Here is a 15944-nt window from a genome sequence, read left to right as displayed (position 1 = left end):
CCCCACCATGTCCTCCTGAGGAGTCCCTTGAACTGTTTGACCACAGTGTTGGGTACATGCTCCAGGAGGATGCCCAGCGTTTGAAAGGCTCTGATGATAATACTGAGCTCGATGAAGGCAGTAACATGAGCACGGACAGAGGGAGTGCCCAAGAAGGACAGCAATCTGGCAGTCATGCTCCCCCATACTGCCAGGTTTGCTCCAGTGATGAGGAGGGAGGGGATGATGAGGTCACTGACTCAATGTGGGTGCCTGATAGGAGAGAGGAGGAGGAGGAGGAGGCGGCACATCACCAACGAGGCAGGATGCCCAGGCAGGATGCCCTCCAGGGGCAAGCCTTAGGGCAGCACATTGACTGCATCACACCCCAAAGCTCCACATGTGCAGGGCGCTGCAGTCTCTGCGCGTTATTAAAAAAGTTCTTTGGTGTGGGCCTTTTTTGAGACGAGTGCATCAGATCGCACCACTGCTATTTGCAACATATGTCTCAAGCGTATCTCACGTGGCCAAAACATCTCCCGCTTGGGTACCACATGCTTGACCAGACATATGTTGACCTGCCATGCAGTTCATTGGCAAGCGTATCTAAAAGACCCACACCAAAGAACAAAGAGGACCTCTCCTTGCTGCTCATCAGCTGAGATCTCCAACCCCACTATACCTTCAGTCCTCTCTGAGACCTGCACGGAGAGGAATGAAGGTGTAGAATTCGGTGTATCACAGCCAAGTACTTGTGGGCAATCTGCTTTTGGTACACCGACGTCAGATTGTACCAGGCAAATTTCCCTGCCCCAGCTGCTGCACCGCCAAAAGAAGTTTGCTCCCAGCCATCCACATGCCCAGCGGTTGAATGCTAGCTTGGCAAAATTGCTAGCACTTCAACTGCTGCCTTTTCAGTTGGTAGACTCTGCCCCCTTCCGTGAGTTTGTGGAATGTGCAGTTCCTCAGTGTCAGGTACCCAAACGCCACTTTTTCTCATGGAAGGCGATTCCGGCTCTCTACCGGCATGTGGAAGGCAATGTCCATGCCTCGCTGGACAGGGCGGTCAGTGGTAAGGTGCATATTACCGCTGACTCATGGTCCAGCAGGCATGGACAGGGACGTTACTTAAGTTTCACGGTGCATTGGATGACTCTGCTGGCAGCTGGGAAGGATGCAGGACAAGGGGCAGTAGTGTTGGAGGTTGTTCCGCCACCATGCCTCCAAAATGCCACTATTAATGATTGTGACACACCTCTCTCCTCCACCCCCTCCTCTTCTTCTTCCTCCATGGCCTCTTCCTGTGATTTTTCCTCGGAACCAGTGGTGCTCCGTAGCCGTTCAAGGGGCTACGCAAGTACGCAGGCCAAAAGATGCCATGCGGTGCATGAGCTGGTGTGCTTGGGGGACAGGAGCCACACTGGGGTAGAGGTTCTGTCAGCTCTGCAGGGGCAGGTTAAGAGGTGGTTGACGCCACGCCAAGTTAAGGCAGAAATGGTGGTTTGCGACAATGGCACCAACCTCCTCTCTGCCCTCCGACAGGGACAAATGACCCATGTGCCCTGTATGGCTCACGTCCTTAACTTGGTGGTGCAGCGGTTCTTGGGCAGGTACCCGGGCTTACAGGATGTTCTGAGGCAGGCCAGGAAAGTCTGTGTGCATTTCTGCCGGTCTTATAATGCCAGTGCTTGGCTGGCGGACCTCCAAAAGGAGTTTAACCTGCCCAAGAACCGCCTAATCTGTGACATGCCCACCAGGTGGAACTCAACGTTGGCCATGCTGCAGCAGCTGCACACGCAGCAGAGGGCCATCAATGAGTACCTGTGCGACTATGGCACCAGGACAGGGTCAGGGGAGCTTGTTTTTTTTCCCCACTCCAGTGGGCCATGATCAGGGATGCATGCACTTTGCTGTCACCATTTTAGGAGGCCACGAGGATGGTGAACAGTGACAGTGCATGCATCAGTGACACTGTCCCCCTTGTCCACCTGTTGGAGCACACGCTGCGTGGCATAATGGACAGGGCACTTGAGGCAGAACAGAGGCAGGAAGAGGAGGACTTCCTTAGCTTCCTTAGCTCTCAAGGCCCCCTTTATCCAGACAGTGTTCCTGCGTGCCCGCCGATCATACAGGAAGACGACGCGGAGGAGGATTAGGAGGAAGAGGAAGATTGTGTCAGTATGGAGGTGGAGCCTGGCACTCAGCATCAGCAGCAGTCTTTAAGAGATCAGTCCCAAGAAAAACATGGACTTGTACGTGGCTGGGAGGAGGTGGCTGCAGACCATGTCGTCCTTAGTGACCCAGAGGACTCCGGACCGAATGCCTCAGCAAACCTATGCTGCATGGCCTCCCTGATCCTGCAAAGCCTGCGTAAGGATCCTCGTATTCCTGGTATCAAGGAGAAGGACCAATACTGGCTGGCAACCCTCCTTGATCCACGTTACAAGGGTAAGGTTGCGGACCTTATCTTGCCATCGCAGAGGTGAACAGAGGATGAAGCATCTTCGGGAGGCAGAAAGGTCTGTGCAACGCATTCCCAGAGACTGGGAGGTTACAAACTCCTGTTTCTGGACAACGTGTTGCTGAGGCTTCGGTCAGTCAAAGAAGGAGCGGTGGAGAAGGTGGCCATCTGACCGATGCGTTCAGACAATTTTTTGGTCCGCAGCCCCAAGGTTTGATCGGTCCCAGCAACCATCATCAGCGTCTGTTTTACATGGTGCAGGAATATCTAGGGGCAAGATCTGACTTGGACACCTTTCTTACCGAAAATCCTCTGGGTTACTGGGTCTTGAGGATGGATCACTGGCCAGAGCTTGCACAGTATGCAATTGAGCTACTGGCCTGTCCTGCATCCAGCGTTCTTTCGGAACGCACATTCAGTGCTGCTGGAGGCTTTGTAACCGATCACAGGGTGCGTCTGTCCACCGACTCGGTCGATCGACTGACCTTCATAAAAATGAATCAGTCTTGGATCACCACCAGCTACCAAGCACCTGATGCTGATGTAACCGAATAATTTTTTTTTGAAATCTCAGATCCCTTCAAAGACTGCCTATGCTGATGCTGAGTGACTATCCCTGGGTAATTATCCTCTTCCTCCTTAATGATCACGCTGATAGCTTGTAAGAACATTTTTGGTTCTGGGTGCCACCACCAGTGCCTAAGGCCCAATTTTTCAGCCCTGTTTAACAGGAGCGTGTAATTACAATTTTTGATGCAATACATTGCAGCAGGGCTCGTTTCTGCGTTCCAACTAGAGTATCTGTGAGGGGTTGCAGTGTTGTGGCACCAGCACCAGTGCCTAAGGCCCAATTTTTCAGCCCCTGTTTAACAGGGGCATGTAATTACAATTTTTGATGCAATACTTTGCAGCAGGGCTCGTTCCTGCGTTCCAACTAGAGTGTCTGTGAGGACTTACAGTGTTGTGGCACCAGCACCACCACCACCACCAAAGGCCCAATTTTTCTGCCCTTGTTCAACAGGGGCATGTAATTACAATTCTTGATCTAATATTTCACAGCAGGGCCCTGTGATGGCTTACAGTGTTGTGGCCACAACAACACCTAAGGCCCAAATTTCTGCTGAGTATATAGGGCAGGCCCCTACTTTCAAACATCTAACTTACAAACGACTCCTACATGCAAACAGAGGGAGACAACAGGAAGTGAGATGAAATCCACCCCTAGGAAGGGAAATTCTCTCCTGTAAGACTTAATACGGGAAAAACATTTCTCCTTTTCACTGATGCTTTCCAATCCTTGTTACAAAAAAACCCAAATTTTCAAAAAACATTTGTCATTGGGACAAAAAGTGAGGTGAAATCTTCTGAAGAGGAGGACAGACAGCAAAACAAATGTCACAGGGGTGATAACCCTTCCCTATGTTTTCCAAAAAGCTTAAAAAAAGATTTTTTGGCTGGAGCTAAACACGTTAAAAATGTACCCGTTCAAAATTACAAACAGATTCTACTTAACAACAAACCTACAGTCCCTGCCTTGTTTGCACCGCCTGTATACTGCTGTTCAGAGTATATAGGACCTGGTGGCCCCACACCTTTCCTTATTTTAATTTGGGTGCGGGGTTCCCCTTAATATCCATACAAGACCCAAAAGGCCTGGTAATGGACTGGGGGGTACCCATGCTGTTTGTCTCACTGATTTTCATCCATATTGCCAGGACCCGACATTACATTAAACCCGCAAGCAGTTTTAAATGAGATTTTTTCCTTTAAAAATGACATTTTGTGCAGGGACTGTTCTAAACACGGGAAACACACGTCACTTTACAGGCATACTATAGACACCCCCCAGGTACGATATTTAAAGGAATATTTCACTTTTTTTAACTTTAAGCATCATTAAAATCACTGCTCCCGAAAAAACGGCCATTTTTAAAAAAAATTTTGCATTGATACATGTCCCCTGGGGCAGGACCCGGGTCCCCAAACCCTTTTTAGGACAATACCATGCAAATTAGCCTTTAAAATGAGCACTTTTGATTTTGAACATTCGAGTCCCATAGATGTCAATTGGGTTCTAACGTTTGTGTGAATTTTCGGTCCGTTCGCAGGTTCTGGTGCAAACCGAACCGGGGGGTGTTCGGCTCATCCCTAGTAAGAAGTGTCATAATACAAAGTTATAAATACACACTGTACACATTTTAGCACATTTTTACATTCTGCTATTACCTATCAAGATAATAATAGGATACAAAAACTTTAACCACTTCAGCCCCGGAAGGATTTACCCCCTTCCTGACCAGAGCACTTTTTACAATTCGGCACTGTGTCGCTTTAACTGCCAATTGCGCGGTCATGCAATGCTGTACCCAAACGAAATTTGCGTCCTTTTCTTCCCACAAATAGAGCTTTCTTTTGATGGTATTTGATCACCTCTGCCGTTTTTATTTTTTGCGCTGTAAACGGAAAAAGACTGAAAATTTTGGAAAAAAATTATATTTTCTACTTTTTGTTATAAAAAAAATCCAATAAACTTAATTTTAGTCATACATTTAGGCCAAAATGTATTCGGCCACATGTCTTTGGTAAAAAAAATGTCAATAAGCGTATATTTATTGGTTTGCGCAAAAGTTATAGCGTCTACAAACTAGGGTACATTTTCTGTAATTTACACAGCTTTTAGTTTATGACTGCCTATGTCATTTCTTGAGGTGCTAAAATGGCAGGGCAGTACAAAACCCCCACAAATGAACCCATTTTGGAAAGTAGACACCCCAAGGAAATTGCTGAGAGGCATGTTGAACCCATTGAATATTTATTTTTTTTGTCCCAAGTGATTGAATAATGACAAAAAAAAATTACAAAAAGTTGTCACTAAATGATATATTGCTCACACAGGCCATGGGCATATGTGGAATTGCACCCCAAAATACAGTCAGCTGCTTCTCCTGAGTATGGGGATACCACATGTGTGGGACTTTTTGGGAGCCTAGCCGCGTACGGGGCCCCGAAAACCAAGCACCGCCTTCAGGATTTCTAAGGGCATACATTTTTGATTTCACGCCTCACTACCTATCACAGTTTTGAAGGCCATAAAATGCCAAGATGGCACAAAACCCCCCCAAATGACCCCATTTTGGAAAGTAGACACCCCAAGCTATTTGCTGAGAGGCATGGTGAGTATTTTGCAGCTCTCATTTGTTTTTGAAAATGAAGAAAGACAAGAAATAATTTTTTTTTTCTTTTTTCAATTTTCAAAACTTTGTGACAAAAAGTGAGGTCTGCAAAATACTCACTATACCTCTCAGCAAATAGCTTGGGGTGTCTACTTTCCAAAATGGGGTCATTTGGGGGGGGTTTGTGCCACCTGGGCATTCCATGGCCTCTGAAACTGTGATAGGCAGTGAAGAGAGAAATCAAAAATTTACGCCCTTAGAAAGCCTGAAGGCGGTGCTTGGTTTTCGGGGTCCCGTGCGCGGCTAGGCTCCCAAAAAGTCCCACACATGTGGTATCCCCATACTCAGGAGAAGCAGCAGAATGTATTTTGGGGTGTAATTTTACATATCCCCATGGCATGTTTGAGCAATATATCATTTAGTGACAACTTTGTGCAAAAAAAAAAAAAAAAATTTGTCTCTTTCCCGCAACTTGTGTCACAATATAAAATATTCCATGGACTCGACATGACTCTCAGCAAATAGCTTGGGGTGTCTACTTTCCAAAATGGGGACATTTGGGGGGGTTGAACTGTCCTGGCATTTTATGCACAACATTTAGAAGCTTATGTCACACATCACCCACTCTTCTAACCACTTGAAGACAAAACCCTTTCTGACACTTTTTGATTACGTGAAAAAATTATTTTTTTTTGCAAGAAAATTACTTTGAACCCCCAAACATTATATATTTTTTTAAAGCAAATGCCCTACAGATTAAAATAGTGGGTGTTTCATTTTTTTTTTCACACGGTATTTGCGCAGCGATTTTTCAAACGCATTTTTTGTGGTAAAAACACACTTTTTTAAATTTTAATGCACTAAAACACACTATATTGCCCAAATGTTTGATGGAATAAAAAAGATGATCTTAAGCCGAGTACATGGATACCAAACATGACATGCTTTAAAATTGCGCACAAACGTGCAGTGGCAACAAAATTAATACATTTTTAAAAGCCTTTACAGGTCACCACTTTAGATTTACAGAGGAGGTCTACTGCTAAAAATACTGCCCTCGATCTGACCTTCGCGGTGATACCTCACATGCATGGTACAATTGCTGTTTACATTTGACGCCAGACCGACGCTTGCGTTCGCCTTAGCGCGAGAGCAGGGGGGACAGGGGTGCTTTTTTTTTTTTTTTTTTTTTTTTTTTTTTTTTTTCTTTATTATTTTTTTGCTTTTTTATCTTATTTTTAAACTGTTGCTTTCATTTTTTTTTTTTTTTTTTAATCATTTTTATTGTTATCTCAGGGAATGTAAATATCCCCTATGATAGCAATAGGTAGTGACAGGTACTCTTTTTTGAAAAAATTGGGGTCTATTAGACCCTAGATCTCTCCTCTGCCCTCAAAGCATCTGACCACACCAAGATCGGTGTGATAAAATGCTTTCCCAATTTCCCGATGGTGCTGTTTACATCAGGCGAAATCTAAGTCATAAAATGCTCGTAGCTTCCGGTTTCTTGGGCCATAGAGATGTTTGGAGCCACTCTGGTCTCTGATCAGCTCTATGGTCAGCTGGCTGAATCACCGGCTGCTTTCTCAGGTTCCCTGTTGAGACAGGAGAGCCAGAGAAAAACACGGAAGACGGTGTGGGGGGGCATTCCCTCCCACTGCTTGTAAAAGCAGTCTAGAGGCTAATTAGCCACTAGGATTGCTTTTACATGAAAGCCGACCGCTGGCTGAAAAGAATGATACCAAGATGATACCTAAACCTGCAGGCATCATTCTGGTATAACCACTCAAAGTCGTGAATGGCGTACCTGAAGACAAAAAAATGGTTAACAATAAAGCACAGTAAACGGTAAAGTATAAAAAATTGCATATCTGAAAAGCAAACATGATAAAACATAATAACAATAAAACATTGCAGAATAGAATACAGTAAAAAAGAGCAGAACAATAGAGAGAGAATAGAGAGAGAGAGAACAATAAAACGACAACTATTTTTTTTTATTTTTGTGTTTTTTTTGCAAACTTATAACTTTTATAACTGTAACCGGTTCCAGGTTCGGGTCTCTCAAAATGCGATGGCATCTTGGGAGACCCTGTGAAAGTGTGCCTAGTCTGTGGAATGCTGTACCCTACGCTAATACTCAACTAGTGAATGGTAGCGTTCAAAACATTCACCAATGCAAAGACCAGGATTGTCAGGACAGGAGGGACAATAATAGCGGGTGTCATGTCTATATCCGCGCTAGCTGCAGACACGACATCTATTTTGGGGGGGTTTGTTGGGTAGGGGTACTCGGGAGGACATAAAAATGCCTCTCATGCAGCCGACTGCATTTGGTTGGGGATGTGAATGGGGGAAGTACGGGCGCTGCAGAAGTGGTGGGTTCCCAATTAGGATTGGCGAATGCAGCAGGAAGGGCATTATGGGCACGACGGGCCTGTGTTTGTCTTTTTGGTGGCAGCGGGATACTACTTGTGCTTGCCACCTCACCAGCTTGAACTGCACTTATGGGACTCGCCACGTCACCAAGTGTTACTGCAGTGCTGGTTTGACTACGACCGGGGTGTACTAGGCCGCTGGCGCTTGCCAGTTCACCAAAACGCTACCAAAAAAACTGTTAGCGATCGCAGGGATCAGGCCTGACTCTGCGAACGCTGCAGTTATGCGTTTAGTGTTTTGTAAGTGTCAGTGATCGATCGATACTGCACTTGGGTGGGCTGGGCCGGGCGGAGGGGCAAAACGCAGGTGCTAGCAGGTATCTGGGCTGATCCCGCTAACACTGCATTTTTGGGAACCCTAAACTGCTGGGGACGCTAGTATAGATCTGATCGGATCAGATATTGATGCGATCAGATACTATACCACTAAGGGAGGCGTATGCTGCGTGCGTGGGTGTTAGCGGTACTGGCGCTAATCTGACGCTGCCTGGGGCGACGCATATCACCGCCGGGCGATTAGGGGGCTAAACCTTTATTCGGTAATAAACGGTGGGTGCCCTGACACTATAAAAAATAAACGAACTAACCAGCGTCACCCGTAACAGTTATACGGTGATCAGTGGTGAAAGGGTTAACTAGGGGGCAATCAAGGGGTTAAAACATTTATTAGGTAGTATATGGGGGTCCCTGAAGCTATAAAACTCTGATGGCGAACCTAAATATTTACCTCACTAACTAGCGTCACCAGCGACACTAATACAGCGATCAGAAAAATGATCGCTTAGCAACACTGGTGAGTTGGGGTGATCAAGGGGTTAAAACTTATTAGGGGGGGTTAGGGGGGTACCCTAGACCTACAGGGGGCTAATACTAACTGTCCTACCACTGCTAACTGTCACAAACTGACACTATGCAGTAATCAGAAAAAAAAAAAAAAAAAAACCTGCTTGGTGTCAGTTTGTGACGGGGGGGGGTGATTGGGGGGAGATCGGGGGGCGATCGGGGGGGGGGATCGGGGTGTTTAGTGTGCCTGGCATGTTCTACTGTGTGTGTTTGTGTTGTGCACTTACTTACATGTCATCTCCCCTCGGCGCTGGAACGGAAACTCCCGAGTCGAGGAGAGATGACATCACATCCTCTGCCTCTGTGTACTATACAGAGGCAGGGGATGTTTCTCATTGGCTGGGAGCGATCGCGAGGGGGGGGCCACGATCAGATGGCCTCCCCCTCGTCTCTCAACTCTCCCAGCCAAATGCCGACCGCAGCTGGCTCCGATCGGACCCCCCGCCCGCGGGAAGGCAATCACGTACCAGGTACATGATTTTGCCTGCCCGTGCCGCTCTGCTCACGTATATAGGCGTGAGGCGGTCGGCAAGTGGTTAAACAGTACCATTTGAAAGTATTTAGGCAGGCCCTTGCACTACATGCTTTGGGGAATTCATCCATAAATCTGACCACAAAAGAGGTGGGTATAGTGTGTATGGGTTTGGCAAAGTCAGCAGATAGAGGATTGTTATCAGATGAGTTAGCATTTGGGGGGAGGGAGGGTTCCAAATGATTTTGTGAACCCCAAGAAAAAAGCCTCTGGCACTCTGCCTGAATTTCAAGCACAAATCACATTTCTAAACATTTTAGGGGGTATTTAGGGTAAAGCACTACTATGGAGCTGACAAAATACATTGTTAAGTGACGACACAAGGTGAATATAGGGCCAGGAGAGCATGCTGTGGAGGTAAGGGAAGGCAAATATGTATGAAGGACAAAAAAATTACATAAAAATCCAGCATGCATGAGAACAAAGGGGACATTCACAGCATATTACAATCATGGTAATTAGGGAATGAGGAAAGAAATACATTACATTATCAAACATTAAATACAATAAAATGTTATGTTAAGGGATAATAATCTTACCTTAATATACTCCTTCTGCAGGACCTGGATGATGGCAGAACAGGTCTCTGGGATAATGATCCCCAGAGCCTGGGGGGAGATGCCTGTCGAGAACTTGAGGACCTGCAGACTTCTCCCTGTCGCCAAGTACCGCAGGGTGGCGACTAACCTCTGCTCCGGAGTGATGGCTTGCCTCATGCAGGTATCCTGCCTGCTGATATAGGGGGTCAGCAAAGCCAATAAATGGTGAAATACGGGGTCTGTCATCTGGAGAAAGTTCCTGAAATCATCAGGATTATTCACACGGATCTCACGGAGCAAAGGCATATGACAGAACTGGTCACGCTGAAGCAACCAATTCTTGGTCCATGAACTCCTCCCCACCCTGTTCATGGACTGGGCTTGTGTCAAGGTAAGGACCCCAACACCAAGCCCCCGCACAGCACAAACTCTACGATGAGTACGTATACGCAACATGGCTAGAAAACGGTCGACTGCTCAGAACGAAGTAACAGAACGCACTGAAGAACAGCAAGGCCTGTGAAGAGCGACCTGAAAATCAGTAACGAACTAACAAGAACACAATGACAAGTCAAGGGTAACTCGCTGCACGCACTGAAGACCAGATACAAACCCACAAGCACAAACTGAACAGCAGAAATACGATCTGAAAACCACGAGTCTGAAAAAGTGCCAATCGTCTTTCACCAAACCTTTATTAACACGAGATTAGCAAAAGGAGCCCAAAGGGTGCCGCACTTGGTTCTGAACTGCCCTTTTATAGTCTCGTCGCACGTGGTGTACGTCACCGCGTTCTTGGCGTTTGGAAATTCTGACAACTTTGTGCGACCGTGTGTATGCAAAACAAGTTTGAGCCAACATCCATTGGAAAAAATCCATGGATTTTGTTGTCGGAATGTCCAATCAATGTCCGATCGTGTGTACAGGGCATAAGAGCTGTGAAAATGTGGAATAGACTCCCTCCAGAGGTGGTTCTGGCCAGCTCAGTAGATTGCTTTAAAAAAGGCCTGGATTCTTTCCTAAATGTACATAATATAACTGGATACTGACATTTATAGGTAAAGTTGATACAGGCAAAATCCGATTTGCCTCTCAAGGGATCAGGAAGGAATTGTTTCCCCTGCTGGAGCAAATTGGATCATGCTTTGCTGTTTTTTTGCCTTCCTCTGCATCAACTATGGGTGTAGGATTGTGTATATGGGATTGTATGTTTTTTTTTTTTTTTAACTGCATGGACTTATGTAATATATTGCAGTGAACATACACAAACGCACCTCAATATACTGCAGTAAACACGCCCTGAAACACTAAACTGTAAAAATGAATGGTCGCACGACACTCACACTGCACTCACTATTTTCACTCTACATTGTAGCACACTAACTTGCTACTAGCAATGAACAGAGCCCTATTCTATCTCTCTCCACTCCAACTCTATTCCTTACACTCATACAGAACAAAATCTTAATCAGATCACTATTGTATATTTATATATGGCCAGAATATAGAGAACTTTACTCTGACATGTTACATGTAACATAGGATTCATTATATTCTGCTGCTTGGACATAATTGTAATGTGTAGCTTGGTGTATGTGAAAGGTCAGCTTCAATCATACATGACTCAGAGCCATCATCTTATATTCCTCTCTATAGGTGAGGGACTGCCGGATCAGATTCTGCTGGATGAACTCGGACATTCCCTGACTCCGGTGCTGAAAGGTAAATAAAACCCGTAGTGTATCTATCACAGGAATCACTTTGTGTAAGGTGCAGAGATTATTCCGCAACCCCAGTGTCATATGCGAGGATATGAATAAGGCCAGATAGCTTAACTCGCCTTCCTATCAAAGCACAACAAAGTCCTTTAACTTTCTTAACTTTATTTGTGAAATAACAGCAGAGAGTTTGTAGATGAGTTTGTAGATGTTGCAGGGTGTTAAGAGAGCTTCTCTATGTGAAGTGCTTATCCAGGGAAAAGAAATAGAATGCTTATTGCAAGGTTTGCCAGCTTGTACTTACAGAGTCTTCCATGAGTGAAAAAGACCAGAGGTCTGGCTAAACAGGAAAAGGAACAGGGAGAAACCAACTAATGAATTTAGACAGGGAGAGTGGGCTAATCCATTCTCTCTACCAGAGAATTGAAAGGTTACTATGGCAACCAGACTCTAGTTGAACAGAAAAGTAAACACTGTTAAAAGAGAGACAGGGCAAACAAACTAGGGACTCTTGTTCCATGATACTCCCCGTCTGGTATCTGGAGATACCACTATTACTAACTATGTGGTACATATGTGAAAACAAAACAACAGTGCATAACATCATGTACACATAATAATGCAATATCAAGTCCCTTCCAGCAATTGAGGGCAGCGGGGTGCCATGTTCGGGATGCTTGAGAGCACCACAATGCCTTTGAAGATTCCCAGAATGGGTGTTCAGTCATTTTCTTTGTATTGGGTCCCCTTTGGCTATTAAAAGGATTGTTTCTGTACTGGGCCTTGTAAAGATTTTCACAGTCCCTTGTCTGACAATTTTTACTTCAACTTTGCGGACCTTCCCATCTGCACTAGGGATGGATTTAATGATGAGACCTATAGGCCACTCTTTTCGCAGCACCTGCTTGTCTCTTAACAGAACGACATCTACTTCTTGAATGTTCTGTTTGGCAGCTTGCCATTTGCAACATTCCTGAAGTGTGACAAGATATTCGCAACTCCCAAGGTCCCAAAAGGTGCTAGTGAGGCACTGCACCTGTCTCCATTGGCGTTTATACAGGTTTTTTGAATTGAAGGAATGTCTACTATCTTCTGTGTGAGGAGCATTGCTGGGGTCAGAATGCTTGGTGATTCTGGATCTGTTGATACTGGAATCAAAGCCCTTGCATTGACAATGGCTAACACTTCGGCCATAAATGTGGTTAGCACTTCATGGGTGAGTCGAGCTAAGCTAGTAGTCATCATCATAGAGTCTAAAATGCGTTGAGTCACTCCGATCATGCATTCCCATGCTCCACCCACGTGAGAGGAATGAGGGTAGTTGAATATCCACATGCACCATTGATCACGCAGATACTTTTGGATGCTGGAATCTTCAATGTCTTCAGTGTCTATTTGTAATTCCTTACATGCCCCAATGAAATTGGTTCCACAGTCAGAACATATTTGTTTGACTGGTCCCCTGATTGCAAAGAATATTCTGATATGTCAACTGTGGCAGTTGATTGTTTTCAGATGTTGGCGAATAGGGGAGTGGGATCTCAAGTTACATAGTTACATAGTAGGTGAGGTTGAAAAAAGACACAAGTCTATCAAGTCCAACCTATGTGTGTGATTATGTGTCAGTATTACATTGTATATCTCTGTATGTTGCGGTCATTCAGGTGATTATCCAATAGTTTCTTGATGCTATCAATGCTCCCCGCTGAGACCACTGCCTGTGGAAGGGAATTCCACATCCTTGCCGCTCTTACAGTAAAGAACCCTCTATGTAGTTTAAGGTTAAAACTATTTTCTTCTAATTGTAATGATTGGCCACGAGTCTTATTAAACTCTCTTCTGCGAAAAAGTTTTATCCCTATTGTGGGGTCACCACTACAATATTTGTAAATTTAAATCATATCCCCTCTCAAGCGTCTCTTCTCCAGAGAGAATAAGTTCAGTGCTTGCAACCTTTCCTCATAACTAAGATCCTCCAGACCCTTTATTAGCTTTGTTGCCCTTTTTTGTACTCACTCCATTTACAGTACATCCTTCTTGAGGACTGGTGCCCAGAACTGGACAGCATACTCCAGGTGCGGCTGGACCAGAGCCTTGTAGAGTGGGAGAATTATCGTTTTATCTCTGGAGTTGATCCCCCTTTTAATGCATGCCAATATTCTGTTTGCTTTGTTAGCAGCAGCTTGGCATTGCATGCCATTGCTGAGCCTATCATCTACTAGGACCCCAAGGTCCTTTTCCATCCTAGATTCCCCCAGAGGTTCTCCCCCCAGTGTATAGATTGCATTCATATTTTTGCCACCCAAATGCATTATTTTACATTTTTCTACATTGAACCTCATTTGCCATGTAGTCGCCCACCCCATTAATTTGTTTAGGTCTTTTTGCAAGGTTTCCACATCCTGCGGAAAAGTTATTGCCCTGCTTAGCTTAGTATCGTCTGCAAATACAGAGATTGAACTGTTTATCCCATCCTCCAAGTCGTTTATAAACAAATTAAATAGGATTGGTCCCAGCACAGAACCCTGGGGAACCCCACTACCCACCCCTGACCATTCTGAGTACTCCCCATTTATCACCACCCTCTGAACTCGCCCTTGTAGCCAGTTTTCAATCCATGTACTCACCCTATGGTCCATGCCAATGGACCTTATTTTGTACAGTAAACGTTTATGGGGAACTGTGTCAAATGCTTTTGCAAAATCCAGATACACCATGTCTACGGGCCTTCCTTTATCTAGATGGCAACTCACCTCCTCATAGAAGGTTAATAGATTGGTTTGGCAAGAACGATTCTTCATGAATCCATGCTGATTACTGCTAATGATATCGTTCTAATTACTAAAATCTTGTATATAGTCCCTTATCCCCTCCAAGAGTTTACATACTATTGATGTTAGGCTAACTGGTCTGTAATTCCCAGGGATGTATTTTGGGCCCTTTTTAAATATTGGTGCTACATTGGCTTTTCTCCAATCAGCTGGTACCATTCCAGTCAATAGACTGTCTGTAAAAATTAGGAACAACGGTCTGGCAATCACTTGACTGAGTTTCCTAAGTACCCTCGGATGCAAGTTATCTGGTCCCAGTGATTTATTAATGTTAAGTTTCTCAAGTCTAATTTTAATTCTGTCCTCTGTTAACCATGGAGGTGCTTCCTGTGTTGTGTCATGAGGATAAACACTGAAGTTTTGGTTACTGAAGCCCCCCGATTCACTCGTGAAGACTGAGGAGAAGAATAAATTCAATACCTTCGCCATCTCCGCATCCTTTGTAACCAGATGTCCTTCCTCATTTTTTATGGGGCCAATATGGTCTGTCCTCCCTTTTTTACTGTTTACATACTTAAAGAATTTCTTGGTATTTTTTTTGCTCTCCTCCGCTATGTGTCTTTAATGTTCTATCTTAGCCGTCCTAATTGCACCCTTACATTTCTTGTTGCATTCTTTATAAAGTCTGAATGCTGAGGATGATCCCTCAACCTTGTATTTTTTGAAGGCCTTCTCCTTTGCTTTTATATGCATTTTTAAATTGGAGTTAAGCCATCCAGGATTTTTGTTCGCTCTTTTAAATTTATTACCCAATGGGATACATTGGCTAATGCCCTTATTTAATATGCTCCTAAAGCAAACCCATCTCTCCTCTGTATTCTTTGTTCCTAATATTTTATCCCAATTTATGCCTTTTAGCAAGGTTTGTAGTTTAGGGAAGTTGGCTCTTTTGAAATTCAGTGTCTTTGTGTTCCCTTCGTGTTTCCTATTTGTGTGATTTATACTGAAACTAATTGACCTGTGATCGCTGTTACCTAAATTGCCCCATATTTCCACATCCGTGATCAGGTCTGTATTGTTGGTAATCAGTAGATCCAGTAATGTTTTATTTCTAGTTGGTGCGTCTACCATCTGACCCATAAAATTGTCCTGCAAGACATTAAGGAACTGGCGAGCCTTAAATTAATGTGCGGTTCCCCCAGCCCAGTCTATGTCTGGATAATTAAAATCCCCCATTATGATAACACTTCCCATCCTTGCTGCTAATCCAATTTGTGATAGGAGATCCGTCTCCACTTCCTCCCTCAGGATAGGGGGCCTATAGCATACTCCCAGTATTATTTTCCCCTTAGCTTCATCCCTTTGGAGCTCTACCCATAAGGATTCCACCTCCTCTCTAGCTCCCTCAATGATGTCATCTCTCACATTCGCTTGTACATTATTCTTGATATATAGGCATACCCCTCCCCCTTTTTTACCCTCTCTACCCT

General features: G+C 44.7%; 1 protein-coding gene across 1 annotated transcript in view; it reads left to right on the top strand.

Moving 5' to 3' along the window:
• The window catches only part of LOC141116655 (NACHT, LRR and PYD domains-containing protein 12-like), a 423319-nt gene that overhangs the window by 194461 nt on the left and 212914 nt on the right, over window positions 1-15944 (top strand). Inside the window, exon 5 of the mRNA XM_073609048.1 lies at window positions 11622-11687. Coding sequence (XP_073465149.1) covers window positions 11622-11687 — 66 coding nt within the window. The remainder of the gene's footprint in view (window positions 1-11621; window positions 11688-15944) is intronic.

Source organism: Aquarana catesbeiana, linkage group LG13, assembly GCF_042186555.1.
Source record: "Aquarana catesbeiana isolate 2022-GZ linkage group LG13, ASM4218655v1, whole genome shotgun sequence".
In the NCBI taxonomy this organism is placed as follows: Eukaryota; Metazoa; Chordata; class Amphibia; order Anura; family Ranidae; genus Aquarana; species Aquarana catesbeiana.
This window is presented reverse-complemented; position numbering and strand designations above follow the sequence as displayed.